A 20,219-nucleotide genomic window follows, 5' to 3' on the forward strand; every position below is an offset into this window, starting at 1 on the left:
CTTAAAGAAGGGGCTGAGTGGAGAGTCAGAGATGAACTGAGAGAATGCCTCAGCGATGCCACTTATGAATCATTATCTAGAAAGCTTCCAAACTTTTGGGGGTATGACCATCTCTAGTGCTATTGGATGTTATCCCCAACACACACACACACACACACACACACACACAGAGAGCCTTGGCACTAATGGGGAAACAAACTCCTTCTGAACCAATTTGTAAAGTTTGTAATGTACAGACTATCTATATACCAAGTTGATAGATTTCCACTCCATACGGCTAAATGCAGTGCCTTGCATAATGACAGGCTACTCTGAAACCTATATACCAAGTGTAATGTTAGTGTGGGGGCTGCTGGAAATGGTTTCACATCAGAGGCTTAAAAGATAAAAATTGATATTATAAATGTATGCCTTGAAGAAGAACAATGAGGCCTTTGCATATTTCTGTGGATCACAAGGACCCCGAGGATGCGTTGGTGAGTGCTTTGAAACCATGATGTCAATCATCCATCGTTCCTGCAATGAGCTCCTCTTTGGCAATGTCTTCACATCTTACTGCATCTGATGTGATTTCCTGAGTATCATTCCTGTCTCTCGGCTTTTCTACATGAGGAAACCGACTGACACAGCCATAGCACAAATACTATTCCAGTATAGCTCTTCTGGAATAACTCCCCCCTGAGAACACTCAGTTCCAAAATGAAGATGATTTTCTTTACCTAATTAATCTAGAATAAAATCACTTTTATTTCAGAACTCAGTGCCCAAACAGGGGAGTTATTTTGGAATAGCTAAATTATACCAGAACAGATAGAGCAGAATAGATATTCCTCTGCAGCTATGCCAGGAAACTCCCCCAATGTAGAGAAGGCCTAAGTTACATCCTAAGAGTCACAACAGAGGGACCTTTAATTTTTTCACGTATTGTAAAGCACACTGTATAGCACTAGGAATTAGAATAGTCACCCTCAGCCTATCCACGTTTCAGGAAATGTTCAAAGTCTGATCCTGTACTAATTCAGCATCATTCAAATCAATGTTTGTGCTTTTATTGAAATGATATGCACTTTCAAGTCATCACTGTTTTTTGAGTGTGCTATCATTGTATTACACATTCAGATAAACCCAACTCCACCATTTTAATGCAAGGTTAAATTTGGAGTTTTTCATTAAAAAACCAACACCCTGGTGTCCTGGCCAAACTCCAGTCCAGTTAATTACTGTACATTCTACCTCTCTAAAATTTCCCCTGAATTTTCAATGGGAGAAACTGGTATTCTTCAGGTTTCAGAGTAGCAGCCGTGTTAGTCGGTATCCGCAAAAAGAACAGGAGGACTTGTGGCACCTTAGAGACTAACCAATTTATTTGAGCATCAGCTTTCGTGGGCTACAGCTCACTTCATCGGATGCATGTAGCTCATGAAAGCTGATGCTCAAATAAATGTGTTAGTCTCTAAGGTGCCACAAGTCCTCCTGTTCTTTTTGTTATTCTTCAGCTTCCTTCCTAAAAAAATGTGGTGCCCTGGTGCTGACATACAATAGTTCCCAGATTCCACCCCAGAGGTGGCTGCATCAAAATGGTGGGTAAGTGGTCTTTACATACATAGTGGGAAAAATGTGTACAATAATAATTCACCTTTGAGACTGTACAGTGCTATAACAAAGTGCCTAGGTTAGCCAGGCTCATATGAGGTTGACTATAGAGGCATCTATTGACATAGTCTGGTACTGCATTAACTTCAGTCCCAATTATCAATGCCTTTTCTCACTACTCCATGGTGAAGCAATGTTCAGATAGTTCTTATGAAATCAACTTCTTTTTTTCTTCCACGGGGTCTGTAGACACCAAGTGTAGCACACGTGGATAGCCCTGACCATCTTTCTTGTTCACCTCAAATTAAACAAGCTGGTTCAACACTCAGTTGAATTTTCAGAAATAAAATAGAAACATTTCCAGCCAAATAGAATTTTGCTCACTAAGGACTTGTCTGCACAGAAACACACAAAGTTAATCTGAATTAACTAAGAGTGTGAATGTAAACTAAATCAGTTAAATTGCATTAAATCCCTGTATGGACATTCTCATTCAGAATTAAAGTGGTCTTAATTCTGGTTAGCTTAATTTACTTCCAAAGTGATGCTGTCTCCTTCATTAGTTATTGTTCTCAAAGAGCATTTTAGCTGAAATGAGGGAAACAAATGAACTGATTCCCCAGTATCATATCAACTAATACACACACACACACACACACACACACAGGATTCATGGGGTTTATCATAGGCTAAGGTGAAACTTCAGTGGGTGCCTGTTAAAATGTTGGCCGCACATGAGTGGGGAGAAGAGGGTCCCTGCATTTTCTCCCCTCAATGTACCCATGCAAAATATAGCCCATACAGTTTTTATTACTTGATGTTTTCTATTTGTTGCTTTGGGAGGCCATTGCTCTCAGCACAGGCCTAGAGTGACCTCCAGCTGCAAGAGGATGTATGTGAAGCTGACAACCTGGTCCAAGGCAGTATTTGAACTCCAAGTTTATGGGCCTCGTTCTCATTTACATTTAGGCCCCTTTTTACCTCTCTGAAAGGGTAATGTAAAGGGGAGAATAAGAGCATGTGTGTGCGTGGTCATGTACAGTGAGAAATGTAGTATTTGACTGAAAACTGGTCCTTTGTATTTCTTCAGTCCAAAAGGACAACAGCTCCCCATTCTTTTACAGTCATTCATAAGGAATATCTCTTTAGTCTTTTACTCAGAATTTCCTGGAAAAATGCTGCAATATGAACCTGTGAAACTGTATACAAATTTTTTTTCTTCAGCTTCAAAACCAACAATAGCTGATTTGACTTAAGGCAGAAAGTAGTCCCAATGCACAAGTCATGCACATTGTATTGAACTGTTTAGAATAGAAAATCTAAGTTACGTTTGGGGGGCAGCAGAGTTTCCGGTGGGATCTGTGACTTGAAACTCCAAGCTGTCTGAATTCACCTCCCAGGATGGATTGATGACATAAAGTATGATTTTGCCATTTAAATCCTTTTGGCTGAATCCTTCCTGGATAAATCCACCTGGGAAAGAGGGAAAACATTAAGATAAATCAAAATCCAGTTAAACAAGAGTTAGCAAAAGCCACATGATTTGAACTGATTATTATAAAACTTTTTCTTTGTTAACTCTTTGAATTCTGCAGCATAGTACATAGATCTTCCGGAAATCTACCCTTTCCTCTGCATAGTGCACTGCAGTGTTTACTAACCCACCCCGCCCGGCAATTATCCAGTTCCCAAGTGACATCACATCAAATGACCTGGGTACAGATTCCCTTCCTTTGTTCACTATTTATCATTGTTTTTCCTGCCATTTAGCTTATAACACATCTGTGATACATCAGGGCTTTGTCCCTTTCTATACTGATGTTTCAAGCTTCATTTGCAAAAAGCAGTTCTTGAGTTGTAGCTACAAAATATGCTACTAGGGTGTTTAGAATTCATTACGGACTTATATTTGGGTGCTGGTATTGGAACTTTCTTATCATAGTCCAGCCTCCCAAAGAAGTCTAGAATCAGAACTCAGTTTGTTCTACCACAGCTGAGAGGCTCTATATTTTGATAGGGGCACAGGGTTTGAAATCTGCCCCAGTGTGTCTCAAGATGTTTTAGATCATCATATGAAGAGGTTAAAGAACACAACACCTGTTGTTATATTTTCCAGGTAGCCATAACGTGGACCTCGTAAAATCTTAAAAATGACTTTATCCTCTTCTGTATCGGGGTCGTATGCCTTCAAGGACCTAGCAGTAATGTAAATCCCATAATTGCCATTTTTCAGGCGCTCCACATCGGAAGAACAACGGAGGTGAACAATTTTGGGTGCAGTTTTGTCCAAATGGTCCACCTGAGTCAAGGTTAAAAATAACAAATATACATTTGTTTCACAATATCAGACCTTACTAAAAAAAAAAAAAAAAAGGTTGAGTACACAGGTACCAGCTGAAATCTGACTCAAGGCTTTGGTAATCTCACCCACTGACCTGGTCAATATATCCTCCCCAACCTGAGCTACCTTTGCATCTCCATCCCTAACCATATACTGACTTGCATTACTGCCATCGACGTCTGCCTCCCCCCCGCCAGCCCCCACCATGGCTCCTGCATCCCATGAGCTTCCCATGAAACTACTTTACTCATCCCCATCCATCTTCCAGCTTTCTTGTGAATAGGAATTCTGAGCCCCAGAAGCCTCTTTGCTAAATCTGTACTTTGACATTTCTTAGGCTTTGCTATACAGTGCAGTCTGGGTCACTTGATGCTAAAACATGCCAGATTATACAAGAACTTAAAGCGGAGGCACCTGGGCCTAATGCTGACACTGTGAGAACTTTTAAAGGTGGGGGAAACCAGAGACCAAAGGAAAGATCATAAAAAGGAGGAACTGGGTCAGGCTAAGGGGAGGCAACTGATAGGGATTCAGAATTCATGACCGAGGAAGAATAGAAATCCAGCTTGCAAGCAAAGGGAGCTAAGCATTGAGACTGGTGAGAACAGAGGACTCCCTCATGGAGCAGAATTGAATGAAAGGTTCTGGTTCAGTTCTAGGGCAGGGCTGAAGTCTGAATAGATTCTTGTAAGATCTGTAAAACATATCTTCCATCACAGAACAGTTATAGACTATCAAGTTGAGTATTTTCTCCTGGATGTGACCCATGACTGATGCTTCAGTAGTCCTAACACCACCCTGCCACACTGAGTGCAGCTTATTGTGCAATATACCTTTGGGGAATATGTGGGATTTCATCCTCACCACACCTGGGGTTAACTTTGGGGCCTTAACACTTGAGGATTGAAAACTCTTATAACATTCATCTCAACTAGTGTAACAAAGATTGCATTTTTTCCTATACTTATGTCTAATCCATTTTTGAACTATTTGCTTCAGTAATACCCTGTGGCAATGACTTCCATTGGTTAATTATCATATTAGCCCATCCCTACCAGTTCAATCCTCAATTGCTGAGTGTCTGAAACTGAGCAGCAAGTAAGCACTAGCACTATGCCCATTGGAGCCAGTATTTTTATACCTATTAATTAACCTTATTATTTTATTCATCTTTTTAAAACAGGCAGGTTGGCCATACTTACCTGAATGATGAATGCCACAGGCTCCATTTGCACCTTCCCATCTATGATGAAGCCGTCATTAGTCCTATCTGTTGCAACGAAGGTAAATCTGTCAATCTGGGAAGCCCCTCCTCCGTGTCTATATGCCATGTCCATGTTGTCCACATCTTGTTGGGTGAAATTGTGATGCAGCAGCACTGCCCCACGGTAGCACAGGTGGCCATATTGAGGGAGCTGTGCCAAGAGGAAAGTAAGGTTCTTTGAGGAAGTGTCAGGATCTGAAAGCTGCAGGACATCAGGAGAAAGGAGTGCCATAGTGCCTTCCACTAATCTTAACCCCTTGTTCCTAGACACTATGGGCAAAGCTTGGTCCACTGTCTCCAGCGTGATCTCGAACGTTCCATGGTTAGTCTTCAGTCCGTTGCTGATGATAAATCTGGCAAAGAGAGGCAAGGCAGCCTTCAGCATGTGTTCTTGATTCACCATCTACTGAAATGAAATGATAATACACACCTTTACTAAAGGATTTGCCTCACGGTAACTCTGAAACATACATCAAAAACTGGATCTCTGACAGTATCCTGTTTTTCTTTTGACTCAAACCCAGACCAAACTGGGGATAGTCATACAACTTAGGGTATCAAGTATCAGAAGGGTAGCCGTGTTAGTCTGGATCTGTAAAAGCGGCAAAGAGTCCTGTGGCACAGGACTCTTTGCAACTTAGGGTATGTCTACCCTGCAATTTTTCTGTGAATGAACTACACACAATGCTGATGAAAGGTTCTCACTTGCCAAAGTCTTCATTCAGTTACTTTTGTCATTACCTAACTGGAAAAGGTCTTCTCCTCAGTTAGCCAGCTCAGCCCTCAAGTGGCTGGAGAGCCGAGTGGTATGGCTCTTACCCAGAGGTCCTGAGTTCAAATCCCAGAGGACAGCAATGTGCACTAAGGACTACACTATCCATCTAAGTGGAAAGATTTGTTTTGCAAAGAGCTGTTCTCTGTGGTGATATATTTCCCTTATTCTCACTGCACCCCTCAAAATATACTGCACTTTGTGTGCATGTGTTATCATGCTCACAAGTGTAAATTAACATGGGAAAGTACAACTGATATTTCAGACATAATTACAGGTGCATTCCCAGCTAGCCCCTTTTTCCTTTCATGACTGGACTGCCATTTTACATAAGCCAAATAAGGAATAGTCGACATTTTGATCATTTGTTTTGTCTTGATCTGGAGGTTGAGAGGCTTGTAAACTGAACTCAGAGAACTATTAAAAGAACCAAAAGCTCAGAACTAGGATTGCTGTGGTTTACCTTGTTTATAAGTGACCTTCATAGGTCATGGAAATGGCTTGCAGTATTATACAGGCTGTCCAACTAAAACCCTTCACTGCCTATGCCAATGCCGGATGATTAGGGGCTGACCAACTTGTAAGCAGGCACTATGCCATCAGACAGATGGGAATGTATATAGGCAGGCCAGAGACTATACAGGAGTTAGAAGTATGTTTACTGAGGGCAGAATTCCCAGCAGGGAATATAGAGGCAGCTGTCTGTACTGACCTGAAGTTACTGTGCCCATGGTAAAGGGGATGTACTATTGCTAATTTAGCTGGATCTGATATACCGCTGGAATAATAATATCAAATGATAAGTACAAAACATTTCATTTTTTGGACCATTTTTTGGCCTTATAGAGACAGGACAAGTACAGCTGAGGGGTGCAAATTGACATAGCCACCTTTTTGGAGGGTCTCTCTGGAAGGTCCCCTGAGAAATCTCTGAAACCAATATTTAATAAAAAAAGATTTAGGAAGAACAGTTGATGTGTATGAAAAATTAGTCCAGAATCTTCTACAGGTCACTGGACAGGTTCTGTGACCATCTTAGACATATAAATAAGGCTCAAAATTATAATGCAGATGTAACTTGATCTGGCAGATAATGAAGCAGGCTGTGTCCAAGAAGTAGTTATTTCTATACTTTCCTATTTCTACACTTCAGTTTTTTGTTTATTTCAGGTTTACTGCTGCTCTGTCTTTCCCCTAGGAATGAAAAGCAGCCAACATTCTCATCACTCTGATGAAATTTGGGGGGACGACTTCAGGTTTAGTTAGGAGGACATGTCGCATGGTTTGATTTCACCATTACCAAGGTTTTATGCTTTCTGAAGTTCCATGGCAATAGAGTTGGATGCAGAACCTGCCATCTGTCATGGCATTTAAAAGATAAAAATGGAATCATAAATAGAGCCAGCTCATTACAAAATCGAGCCAGCGTGTCAAAATGGAGGACATTAGCATGTTCTTTTAGCATCCTGCTGCCAGCATCTGATGTCAGGTTGCTAATCATTTGAAGTCATCTGTCCAAACAAGCATTGCCAAATCTTTCTTCCAGGCCAGAAGCACCAAACAATACAGGGAAATTTATTACTGAAGAAATTACTTTAGCGGAAGGTAAAAATCTGATCATTTAACCTTCCCAACTCCATATAACTACTCTTACCATTCCTTGTTTAAAAAAAATAATCTACTGCAGTATTTATATCCCTATATACAACCAAATTCTTTGCCAAATTATAACAGAAAGGAACATAAATTACAGTGATTCAAACTGACATATTTATTAAAAAACCACAATCTTACTTCTATTTAACCAACCGCTCTAATTTGGATCTACTCCACTGGTCCAGACAGAAAACTTAGAGCTTGTCTACAGAGTTACATCAGTTTAATTGAAGATGTCATTTTAAACTGATTTACTTGAGCCAGTGCAAAAGACTGTGTGGACACTTATTTTAAGTTGAAACTGGATCTATTTCAGTTCAGCTTAAGTTAATTAAGAGCAGGTTTGAGCTAAACTGAAAAGCCACTCAAACTGAAATAAGTGGGTCCACATAGAGGTTTGCACCCGTCTAACTTAAACTGTGCAAGTTTGTATTCTACAGAAAACCATACTGCTTCATGACTATCACAAAGCTTCATAAAGCCAAGGAAGTTAAAAAATGCTCAGTAACTGGTATTCTCTGTTATGGAAATAAGTGATCATAAGAACAGCTCTCACAGCTAGAGCTAATTGAAAATCAGAATTTCCACCTCATATGAAATTCAAACATTTCAATGTTTGCTTTTGTTTTAAATTGGGACAAAAGGCCAAAATTTTTTTTTTTTTTTGTAGAATGAAAAGTTCAGATAATTTTGATTCAGAAATGTCTAAACATTTCATTTCAGCTTGTTCAGTGTTGAATTGTGTCTGCCACAGTGCCATATGGGACTTGTAGTTTGGATGCCTCATGGCCTCATTCTCTTCTTTGGGCCAAGCTTTACAGGATGATTGCAGGATATACTGCAATCATAAAAGTCCCATGAGGCATTATAGCAATTTAGCCATACAAGGGAATGATGAATCATGGGTGATGTAGTCCAACCTGGGAGCACTAGCCCATACAGGAGAATTGGGACATGAAAGCATCTAAACTACAACTCCCATGAGGCACCGTGGCAGCTCAGGCAAATTAATGTAGAACTGACTGAAAATTAAATGTTTCTGTTTGGTTCAACGAACTACGATATTTTGATTTGGGCAAAGTGAAATACTTAATTTGATTTTCCCCAAAGGAAAATCAATGAATGTTGGCAATATTGAAAATTTCCTGTGGAAAATGTAGATATTGTGAAATTCCATTTTCTGTTAAAAAAAAATTTAAAAAATCCAAACATTTTGATGGACAATTCTCAGCCAGCTCTACTCAAAGCTTATTACTATTTCTTGCGGAACATTATCTGCATTTTAATCAACCTAATACCCCCCACCATCCCAGAAAGGTTGTGTGCAATAGTGAACCTCCCTCTAGTTGCACGCTTCTTTTCTATGGCCCATTGGGGTAAATTATGAACACCACCAGGAACTCTGTTCTTCCAGACACTTTGCCTCCAGAAAGTACCAGTCTGTGCTGGCTTGTGTGGCTGGTTCAGGACCTGAACGCAGATCCTCCATGTGACAGTGCATTTGGTTGTCACTAGAGTGCCAAACTGACTCTGAAGGTGACAAACTTTTGTCTGCAAATTCTGTTGTATTTCTTTCCTTGTCTTGTGGAACTAGAATAGATTAATGCTCATCAGCGTGTGAAAGAATCACTATAGAATTCAAAAAGCTTATGGTAGAATTAATGTCACTTACTGAAGATTATAAAAAATCTATTGTATTGAAATAAGAAACACAGCACAAGAGGGCAGGGCACAATCTATATGTATCAAGGAATACATTACTAATGGTCACATACACTACTCTTCCACCATATAACACTGTTGACAACAAGAAGGTTAAGGCAGAAGTTAGTTAAATGCTTAAACTGCAAGACACAGTCACTCAATCTGCTCCAAAGAATGGCTGTAGCAAGAGGCATGAAAGAACTATCAAAGTCTAGATCAAGAAATCTGAACCCAAATTCTCAGTGTGGACAACGATTTGGTGGGAGCACTGACTCTAGTATGAAAGAAATTGGGTGTGATGCCATGAGATTGAGCACCTTATGCTAAAAGTGACACAATTAGAGCTGGTGTCCTAAAAAATAATATACTAATGAGCCAGATCCTCAGCTGTAGCTCTCCTGAAATCAGTGGAGTTATGCTACCAGCTGAGGAGCTAGGCAACTGAGAAATTTTATAAGAGAAGCACACTAACAGAATTGCATATTAGGCAAAGTGAGGCATCCTTGTTTCTTAGGGAGATAACAGTACTAAGAAAGAATAAATGATGTATGCTGTTGCTGTATAAATCAGCTAAATGTTTGATATAAGTCCTGAGAGATTTTGGGGTGGTGTACCATACCAATAAGGAGGAGTTGGAATATAAAAGACAGACAAAGGCAAATTTACAGTTTGATAAGTTTGATCCTACCCACCTGGGTTATTATTACATTGGTCCATGGAAGCAAATCATCCTTAATTTTGGCAAAAAATTTAGGGAGAGTTTACACTGATATGAGGCTTCAAATTGATAGATTAAACAGGCACCAAGATATTTAAATTAGTTTATGACTACTTAGAAAAGAGAGCTGTGTCAGAGTATGTAATTTGGCTACCTTATTAGTATATTTATTTATTAAAGTTGGTTTTGTAACCAGAGAGATAATCAATAACAACTCAGACAGAGCGATCTTATGGATTGAACCACCTATCTTAAAGCCATAGACAAAAAGCTGATGGATAGCCCAAGCTGAAGGTTCCCATCTAGAATAAACAAAAGAAGAATGAGGGAACCAATGGGAAACCTTAGAGAAAACATGGTTCAGCATGCAACCTCCAGAAAATATGAACCATTAGAAAACTTTAGTTGAGGGAAATGAATGTAATGAATATGATGCTCTAAACATTCTATCTTAAGGATTTTTATAGAACCTGCCTTCTCTGAGGCAAATCTGCTACACATAGAGAGGGGGCAGGATTGCAGGGACTGGGTGGGAGGGGCGGGGGATGCCCCTTGTGTAAAGCTCAGCTTCCTGGCAGTTCCCAGTTTGCCCGTGAGGGCGGTGGGGGAAAGGAGATGGGATTGCCAGAGATGGGGCTCCACTTTAATTCAGATTCTTGTATCTTTGCCACTCCACAACTCCTACTACCATGTGCCCTTTACAGGAGAGACAATGTGGGATGTAGGAGAGGAGATTCTTTTACCCCACACAGTTCCCCAGCAATCAAGCCAGCCATTTAGTCTAGGTGCTTTGCTAAAAATTTGCCCTTTAAATAAAACTTCCACTCAACACAGTCAAAAGACTTTTCTGTTCCAAGTGAAATAGGAAGACCTGGGAATTCCATGGGTCTTAGCAAACTGTATGACACTGAACACCATGCACTTTCAGCTTCTACCTAGCATTAACATCTGGTCTGGGTACAGTAAGGATGGACTTCCAATCCACACAACAGCACTTTGGAAATTAGTAAGAATCTCAATACCTCAGTATAAAAGGGATACAAGTCTGCATCACCTGCAGTCCTGGGGATCTTTGCCCTTGTCAGTGATAAGAGATTGTATGGCTTCAGATGGAGTGTGGTGTGGAAAATTGAAAGATAAATTAAATAATTAACCTACCTTTTTAGGAGGGAATATAAAGAACGTATAGTTGAAAAAACACATGGTTCTGAAGGATTTCAGGTATTACAAGAAATGTGCATCCCCGCTCTGAAGAATTGATTCCTTACTGAAGGAAATATTCCTTACTGAAGAATTTAATACTAAGACCAGTGGTACAATTAACAAGGAAAACTTTATAGTTTAAGGTGAAATTCCAAAAGGGATGTTACTGAGGCCCACTCTCCTGACTTAGTTGTTATCAGCCATGTATATCTGCACGTTAAACAATATTTGAACCATTATAGGCAGAAGAATATAGCCCATGCTCTTATTTCATGGTTTTAAAGGATGAGTAGTGATCACATAGTGTCAGTTAGTCAAGGCTAAATCCAAGATAGAGGTAATACCTCTTGTCTTATAACCATTGGCTATTTACTACCAGCACCATCACTACCACCTTTCCATCAGTTTTGTTATTAGCCAAAGTAACAAATAAGAAGGAATTCTTCAAAGCTTACCTGAACAGATCTCGGGGAACAGCTGCCTTGCTATTGTGGACATAGCAGACTGCTTGACCTGCTACATCCATTTGGCTGAAACTTGTAATAGGGACTCCAGGATAGCTGACATACTCTATCTGTCCATACTGAGGTGGGGAGGTTATCACATACAGGAGCTCTTCTGGTTTGTCAGTTCCATCAATTGCAAGGAGAACATCAGTTGACAAAAAACCTCTGTCCCCCTTAGATACAGTAAATGGCCTTACGAAAACAGCTATGTCCCCTGCAAGATACATGATACCCAGTTAAAAGTGTCATATTGACATCTGTATTTCTCTCTTACCTATTGTTTTTACCTAATGTATGTAGATGAATTCATAGTTTTAAATAGTGATTGTGTAATGTCACATTTGTCAAGGATAAATCCACAATAAAGGTTACATCTTTTGTAATACAAATCTAATGGTGGAAGTAAGCCCTCATGGTTATAGCACAAAATTGGGAGTCAGGAGTCCTGAACCATACTCCCAGCTTTGCTGTTCTTATTACATGCTTTGGAGAAATTACTTACCATTTTTCTGTGCCTTGGTTTACCCATCTACAAAATGAGTATAATACCCACTTTACCAAGATATTGTCAGTTTAGTCTATATTTATAGACATAAAGCACTTTGAGGTCCTATGAGGTGAAGGATAAAGTATTAATTGAGTGTACAACCTTTTGAAATCTTAGGAAGCCTTCTTTACAAATAATTTTAAAAGACCCTATCCCACAATGAGTTCCATGCAGGCAGTCATGCTACTGCGGGCCTGGAGCCCCACTGAAGATAATTGGACCCTGCTCATTAAAGGGTTAAGGCCTAAGAGTGGATCATAAATGGCAATTTAATTTTATTCAGATTGTCCTGGTATAAGAATTAGTCATGGTAGAATGCAAAATTACCCAGATCTTTACCTTTTTCCATATCCTTGATAGTTATGTAGAAGTCCATTGGTGGAGATTTGTTGTCCCCATCCCACAGATGAAATGTGAAGCTGTCTTGGTTCCTGGACCCCATAGCTCCTGTATGCACATATCTCACAAGGTTCATATCTATTTCCTCCTGAGTGCACTTCATTTCAGTTTGGAGCGTCACCCAGTCCCTACCTACCTAGAAAGAATAAAAATCTGTCAGCAACCTAACATTATCCATAAGTTTTCCCAAGTTAATTTTGCTCAATTAGTAGATATTGTTCAGTTATTTACACCCTTGCCAATGACAGCCTATCTATATTCCCCTTTCATGCTTTGGACCTCCTTCCTAATGGGAGGTTTCAGGGGCAGTACCTGGCAGGAGCTTTGTAGTCAAGCAGCCAGAAGAGCTGGTGGAAAAGCGGATGCTAAGAACCTAACAGAGCTCACTGCTAGGAAGTGTTTCCTCATATTCAGCCTACATTTTCCATTTCTTAATTTCATGCCATTACTCCTAGTTCTGCTCAGGCCCAAAGCCAACCAGGCATAAGTGAGGAGCCTGTGGGGAGTTAGAGAGACACAGGGAGAATTAGGGAGCCATGGGGTCCTTCCCTGGAAAAATTTGAAGTGTCAGGTGCAATATCCTGCATTTCAGAAGATTTCAAGGTATTTAACAACAAATATGCTAGATCAACCAAAATCTGCATATGTGCTATTGAGCAGGAGTTGTGTACCAGCATAACATGCTGCTGCTGGAGAAAATAATGTTAAAATACCAATAAGCACAACACACCAAAACCATGGGCTTCAGACACACTCATATATTTCTTGTTAGACAGACACACAAACCTATATAAAATATTAGGAGAAGCCAGAATCTACCTAGCAGCTTATTTCCCTCCCTGAGGTATGGGGCACGAGGCTCCCATTTCCAACACCGTCATTCCAGAACCAAGCCCCACTTGTCTCACAGAATCATGCTACCTGGAATACAATGGCCCATTTTCTACATAACAAGTTAAAAAGAAAAGTTAGTACATCTGCCTTGCTTTTTGTTCTGATTGCTCATCTTTGGTCAATAATTTTCTTCTCTCCTGTTTCTATTCCTATTTTTTCAGTGTCTCTTTCTTTCTCATTAACACTTATTCTCTGACCTTCCCTTTCTCTTTCTCCACCTATCTACTTTCTTCCTCTCTCACTGATAGGTTCTCTCCTGCACCACTGGGGAGTGTCTCATTGTGGGTTCTCCTTCCACTCTCTTCCTGGTCCTTGAAATATCTCCCCATCCTCTGTCCCTGGGGTTGTTCTTTCCCCCATTTGGTCTAGCTCTTCTCTCTCCTCTTCCTCCCATTGGGTTTCTTCCCCTCTAGGATCTCCACCATCATCCCATGAAGATCCTGCCTAAGGTGACCAGATGAAACGGACAAAATATTGGGACACATGGAGGAAGGAAAAAAAAAAAAAGAAAAAAACCCGCCAGAGCCGAGTTGCCAAAGCAAAAAACAAAAACAAAAACAAAACAAAAAAACGCCGGAGCGGCCAAAGCCGCAATATCAGGACAAATGGCGTCCCGACCATGCATCAGTCGGAACGCAGCACAAAGAACTAAAAATCGGGACAGTCCCGATTTTATCGGGATGTCTGGTCACACTAATTCTGCCATGGTTTTAACCTCCCCTTCACCCCATCTGCAACTCCCACCTCTAGTATCAAAACCTCTGTATCTTGCATGGTTCAGCTACACAAGTCAGTTCGCCATAGCAGCGTATTCCAAAACATGAAAGACATTCAGGATAAAAGGAGAATCAGCTTCTTTTTGTTCTAACAAGAGAGAGTTGTTTGCTTGCTTGCTTTTTGTTAAAGCACAAAGACTAACCTTGAGCTGAAGCTGCCCGTTTTCTGGAATTCTTTCAAATAAATAGTAAATTCTCTCCCTGGGGGTGTCTTTATCTTCAGCTGACAGAACAGCACTAGAAATTATTCGGGTTTCACCCATGTTCACCGCTATCTCATCCTTCCTGAAAAAAGAAAAGCCTCATGCACTGATATGAAAACAGAAAAGTAACCTTTCCAACAAGTGATACTACTGCCAGGAATCGTATTACTCAGAAGCTGACAAGAATAATAACTGCAGAATGACTAAAGAAGAACACATAGATCTGCAAAACAGCAAGCAGAGATGACTGATTTCTCATAACAGTGAAAAGCAATACCAACAAAACAGATCTGAAGCAACTTTGGATCTAACAACAGGAATCAATTCTGTCTGCCTCCCTCCACAGTCATTATCTGGGTTACCTTAAAGGGGCAATATGAACAAGGTGGCCATACCAACAGGTACGTCATTGACCCTTTAGGGGACTTAATTAATTGGCTGTTCAATCATTGCCTGGCTGAGTCCCGAAAAAGAGCTTACACAAGGAACAGAGGCCCATTCTGCTGGTTGCCTATGATTACCTCCTCAGACATTCCATTAGCCCCCCAGGATCAAATCACTGTAAGGTTTTGCTTATGGCCTTTTGCTCATTGGTGTCTGTGGCTGCCATTGCACAAGAAAAAACAGAGTCAGATAGGATGGACGTCCCAAAATGGTTTTAAATTCCCCCAGAGACTTACTCCAGCCTAATTCTCAGTCTCTCTTTCTCTCTCTCTCTGTTTCCCTCCCTTCAGCTGGTACCTGCCTCTTAGCAGCTCTCTATCCACATAATTTTACTATTGTTATTATTTATTACTTGTATACCAGTAGCACTAACTATGTACTAGGCACCAACCAGAGATAAGGTAAGACACAATCCCTGCCCCAAAGAGCCGACAATCTAAGAAGACAAGCAACATACAAAGGGATTAGAAGGTGGGTTAAAAAAACACAGCACTACTATAGGTATATTTAAAACAATGCTGTTATCTGACCCCCAACTCTTCATCTACCTAGGCAGAATTAGTTGGCTAATTCTTTCTGGTATCAGACTAGAGGGTCTTGAAGAGGGACTTTGGGGGGTGGGGGAAATGTAGTGGCTTTACATTCGGGGAAGGTGTTCCACGCAGCAGGGCTAAGTGGAAGAAGGTGCAAAGGTGATTGTGCAGTACTCATAGTGATTCAGAGACATCAACGGCTAGATCAGGAACACCCTGTCAGTACTTTTCAAGTCTGCTTACTTTCCCAACTGCATGGCATGTGCAGGCTACTGGAGAATGGGACTAAAGTGGGGAGGAAAGGTGATCCCAAATCAAAGGGTGAGCAATATTCCCCACTGGGGATGACTAATTATAAGATCTAATCACTGCCTGTCAAGGAAGCAACACAGTTTCTGGGTTCATCTGGGCACAGGAGGTGAAATACACTTATCTGCAGTCACCTCCATACCTGACTCCAAAGAGAGAGAGTAGGGAATGGTGTACTGAACTTTATCCAAACAAGAAAAATATCAAGGGATATTTGATCAGTAATTATGATTACATCATTTCATTTTACTAGTATGTAAACTGTACCCTGCATTCTAAGCTATAGGCACTACTCTTGCTCATGTGTACTATATACCTTTTTGTGATCATGTAATTGTAAAATTAACTTTTGTATTCCGTATTTTTCTCTGGGTTCATGAAGTTACACATTCTTAAAATCTATTCCTCTGCATTTAGCAAGGAGTTCTAGCAGTTTAGGAAATATTGTTTCCAATAACCATCATCAGTTAAAGGATGAAACTTTTCACAGAGGGATCATAAGAAGATAAGGGATCATAAGAAGATGGCCATACTGGGTCAGACCAAAGGTCCATCTAACCCACTATCCTGTATTCCGACAGTGGCCAATGCCAGGTGCCCCAGAGGGAATGAACAGAACAGGTAATCATCAAGTGATCCATTCCCTGTAGCCCATTCCAAGCTTCTGGCAAACAGAGGCTAGGGACACCATCCCTTCCCATCCTGGCTAATAGCCACTGATGGACCTATCCTCCATGAACTTATCTAGTTCTTTTGTGAACGCTGTTATAGTCTTGGCCTTCACAACATCCTCTGGAAAAGAGTTAGACAGGTTGACTGTGCATTGTGTGAAGAAAATACTTCCTTTTGTTTGTTAAACTTGATGCCTATTAAAACATGTCAGTGGAAAGTTGTCCTCACTCTCCTAGTCAAATTAAAAACAGATCATATTTTCTTTAAATGCAACTGCAGTAGTTTACTTCTAAAAGATCAGGAGTCAGAGTGAAACATCAGTCTTGTGTGTTCCTCCATATGGCATCATCCTGAGTTTAATTCGTTTGTAAATCACAGTTTTGATGAGAGGGGAGGAAATTAACTTATCCCTTGACTGGAAGATGAATTATGATTGAGAGAAAATATTTTTAGAAAACTAAATCTACTATGAATGTTCAGAGCTTACTCCGTAACTCTGTAGAGCCTTTTAGTGACATGGGGTGATCTCAGATGATCGGGAATGGGTTCTTTCTCAATCCCCAAATCCTACGCTATTTTCAGTGTTAGCTGATGTATACAATAACCACATAACACCAATGGCCAGGAAAAAGAGATAGCTGGATAGCTAAAGTCAATCGCACTGTATGTATTGGCCAGCAGAGGGAGTACAAAGATCAGAGTTGCTTTTCAATAACTATTTTAACTAAGGTCTGACAGACAAATGGAATATGTGCCTACATATAGATTACAACAGCTGTTTATTATGAAATAAAAAACCAACATGAAAAGAAACTTTGTGATTTAGGCATATTTTTGTTATTAACTGTGATCTTTATCGAGAATGCTCTTGTTAAACAGACCTATGGTGGTAGATGCAGGAACATCTTTGTTGGCATTAGTCTATGGCTATTTATGGCAGAATAGCCCTATTAATCACTATTTTGCTGTTTTGATCACTGTTGAATCATTTCATCTGAACACATCCCACAATTTGGAATAGGAACATGTGGCTTACTTGCTCAGCATTGGTTTCTCATCATTAACTGGGATGACCTTTACCAGAATGGTTCTGAGGACTTTATGTTTCCCATCTGACAGCTGGAGTGTAAAACCATCAGTGAGGTTTTCAGAGTCATCATGCATGTACACCAGCCTCATTCCTGGGGAGAGGGGGAAAAAAAGAGAGAAAATAAAACCTGTCTCCTTCAAAATCTCTTTCATGTCATGTCCCTCTGCCTCCATCATCCTCCCCCTCTCCCCAACCCACCATGTCTTCTGGTCACAGCCAGTTTGTTTCAGCTAGCAGAGGACAAGCCATGTAAGCAGCAGCTGTTCATTAATCCATCAGTACACCAGCAACTCAAAGAGAGCAGCATGACCTGTTAAAAGAACAAAACTCCTTTCCAAACTATCTTTGTTCTGAAAAGGTAAAAATTTTCCATCCAGTCCCATCCACCCCAATTTAAAACTTCTACTTGACTGGGGGATAAGATGGTCAGATATCACTCCTCTGTGTCTTAACTGATCCTTAGAGAGGGCTTACCCATCTTTAGGGAGGAAGACTGGTGGTGTAATTGAGACAGTGGATGCGGGATTCAGGAGATCTGGCTTCAGTTCCTGGCTATGACACAGACTTTCTGTGTGACCTTGGGCAAGTTATTTAATCTCTCTGTATCTCAGTTCCCAATCTGAAAAAGCATGATAATATACTTCCTTTCTCCGACCCTTTATCTGTCTTGTCCACTTAGGGAATATCATGTTTGTACAGTTCCTAGCACAATGGAGACTTGATCACAGTTGCACCTCTAGGTGCTACCGTAATGCAAATGAATGATAACCAAACCCCACATGTGACCAAACGTTGGAGAAGTAATTTAAAAATTAAATGATTTGGGCTATTTCCTCTCTAATTGGAAAAATGAAGAAATAAGCATAATGGATAGAGTAAATATATTTATGTCATTATCACTGCAATAGGTCCAACTTCCATAAAGTTTTTTTGCACTGATGTAAAAATATTGTTTTAAAAATAATAAAATGTCCTCATATTTTCTTGTAGAAAATGAGACCTATAATTTTTGTCATTTTTTGTACTTCAGTCTCATTTAGGATCATCAAAAGGGTCTCAAGGATTTAAATGAGCAAAATGTATCTAGTGCATTTAAAAAGCAAAACAAAACAGGACTCCATTAAGTTACGTGTTAAATCCAGATTTGTTTTCCCTATACCATGTCCATTTCACATGTTGGTCCATGATTTAACCCGTGCACAGCTGTCCATTCCCCAGCGCCTAACACTCAAGAGCTAGTTGTGCTAGTCAAATGTTTGAATGGATGTACTAGGGAAACAGGCCTAGGACCTTGACATTTGTTAGTCCACATCTGAATAACCATCCCAAAGCTAGTTCCCAGATTATCCACCAAAACAGCACAGGCTAGGATGGCCAGCAGGTGGCTAGACAAAGGAGGATAGAGAGGTCACACTGCAGTTCTTTGCAGTGGAACTTTAGTGAAAGGGTATTGAAGTGGTCATGTCTGTAGTAGAAAGAGAGAGAAGAAGGGTCACTCAACTGAGATGGGGTCAATATGCATGACCAGGAAAGACTGAGGAATGTAGGATGAGTACATTATATTTTTGTGTCTACTTTTTGTGGAAGGAGATCAGATACAATGGTGACATTATAAAAACAGAGGGAAAATATATTTGTCCTCAGTGCTCTGAGGCCCAAATTCTGATCTGAGTTACATAAGTGTAAATGTATTGAAATTGTATTAATTACTTCATTGTTCTCCAGAATATCAGTGTAGACAAACAGGTTTCAATTAGCTGGTCATGGTTAACAATAGAGCCCCATCTCCTACCTCTACCCTGTAGAGCAATTTTTTACCCATGACTACATAATGTTCTTTAAAATGACCTAGTACTTAGAGTAGGTACTAAGTGGCATTTAAAAGTGTTAATTAAAACATAGTGGCTAGCACATTTTAGACCACTCCTTTTCCCATGCAGATGATTTCCACTAAGGGTTAGAATACTGTATTATTGTCCTCACAGGAAACTTGGGGTGTAGGCTTCCCAGGATGAACTTCTTGAAGGATTCCCAAGGGATTAAATATGTTGAAGTCAGAAAATACCACTCAGATTTAATTTTCTATTCTTAAATTTTCCTATGAAACTATAGCTAGGCCAGGTGAATAAGCGATGAATGTTTCTTACAAGGCCACTTTGTCTGGTATGAATTTTTAAAGGAACAAAAGGACTGATGCAAAAGAAATGCTGCATTTACCATTCTTAAGAAGTTCCATGGAAAAGTCATGCACAGGACGTTCATGACTGTGGTGACTGCTAATGAATCTTTTGTAACTCATAACATCATTGCCATAGACTCCATGAATGAGGAATCCATGCTGGGGTTTCTGGACAACGGTAAACCTCAAATGATCTTGAGGTACATCCAGATCAAGGACGTTGATTACAGAGGGATCCAGTTCTTTCATTTGGCCCTCCCGCACCTGAGCAGCAAAACAAAACAAAGCAACAATAACCATGATTTTTCTGTAGAAAGAATAGTTTCTTTCTTTCTTTTTTTTTTTTTTTTTTTTTTTGAAGAAATGGAATCCTCTTCCCTCACAGAGAGCAGCCAGGTCCTTCCCACAAATCATCA

General features: G+C 40.2%; 1 protein-coding gene across 1 annotated transcript in view; it reads right to left on the reverse strand.

Annotated features, from left to right (window-relative positions):
- The window catches only part of FREM1 (FRAS1 related extracellular matrix 1), an 85,822-nt gene that overhangs the window by 28,716 nt on the left and 36,887 nt on the right, over positions 1 to 20,219 (reverse strand). Inside the window, exons 19-26 of the mRNA XM_077816445.1 lie at positions 19,842 to 20,067; positions 17,571 to 17,715; positions 14,517 to 14,658; positions 12,644 to 12,839; positions 11,707 to 11,971; positions 5,137 to 5,551; positions 3,691 to 3,892; positions 2,922 to 3,066 (exon numbers count right to left, since the gene is read on the reverse strand). Coding sequence (XP_077672571.1) covers positions 2,922 to 3,066; positions 3,691 to 3,892; positions 5,137 to 5,551; positions 11,707 to 11,971; positions 12,644 to 12,839; positions 14,517 to 14,658; positions 17,571 to 17,715; positions 19,842 to 20,067 — 1,736 coding nt within the window. The remainder of the gene's footprint in view (positions 1 to 2,921; positions 3,067 to 3,690; positions 3,893 to 5,136; positions 5,552 to 11,706; positions 11,972 to 12,643; positions 12,840 to 14,516; positions 14,659 to 17,570; positions 17,716 to 19,841; positions 20,068 to 20,219) is intronic.

The sequence above is a fragment of the Eretmochelys imbricata genome, chromosome 5, assembly GCF_965152235.1.
Source record: "Eretmochelys imbricata isolate rEreImb1 chromosome 5, rEreImb1.hap1, whole genome shotgun sequence".
Lineage (NCBI taxonomy): Eukaryota > Metazoa > Chordata > Testudines > Cheloniidae > Eretmochelys > Eretmochelys imbricata.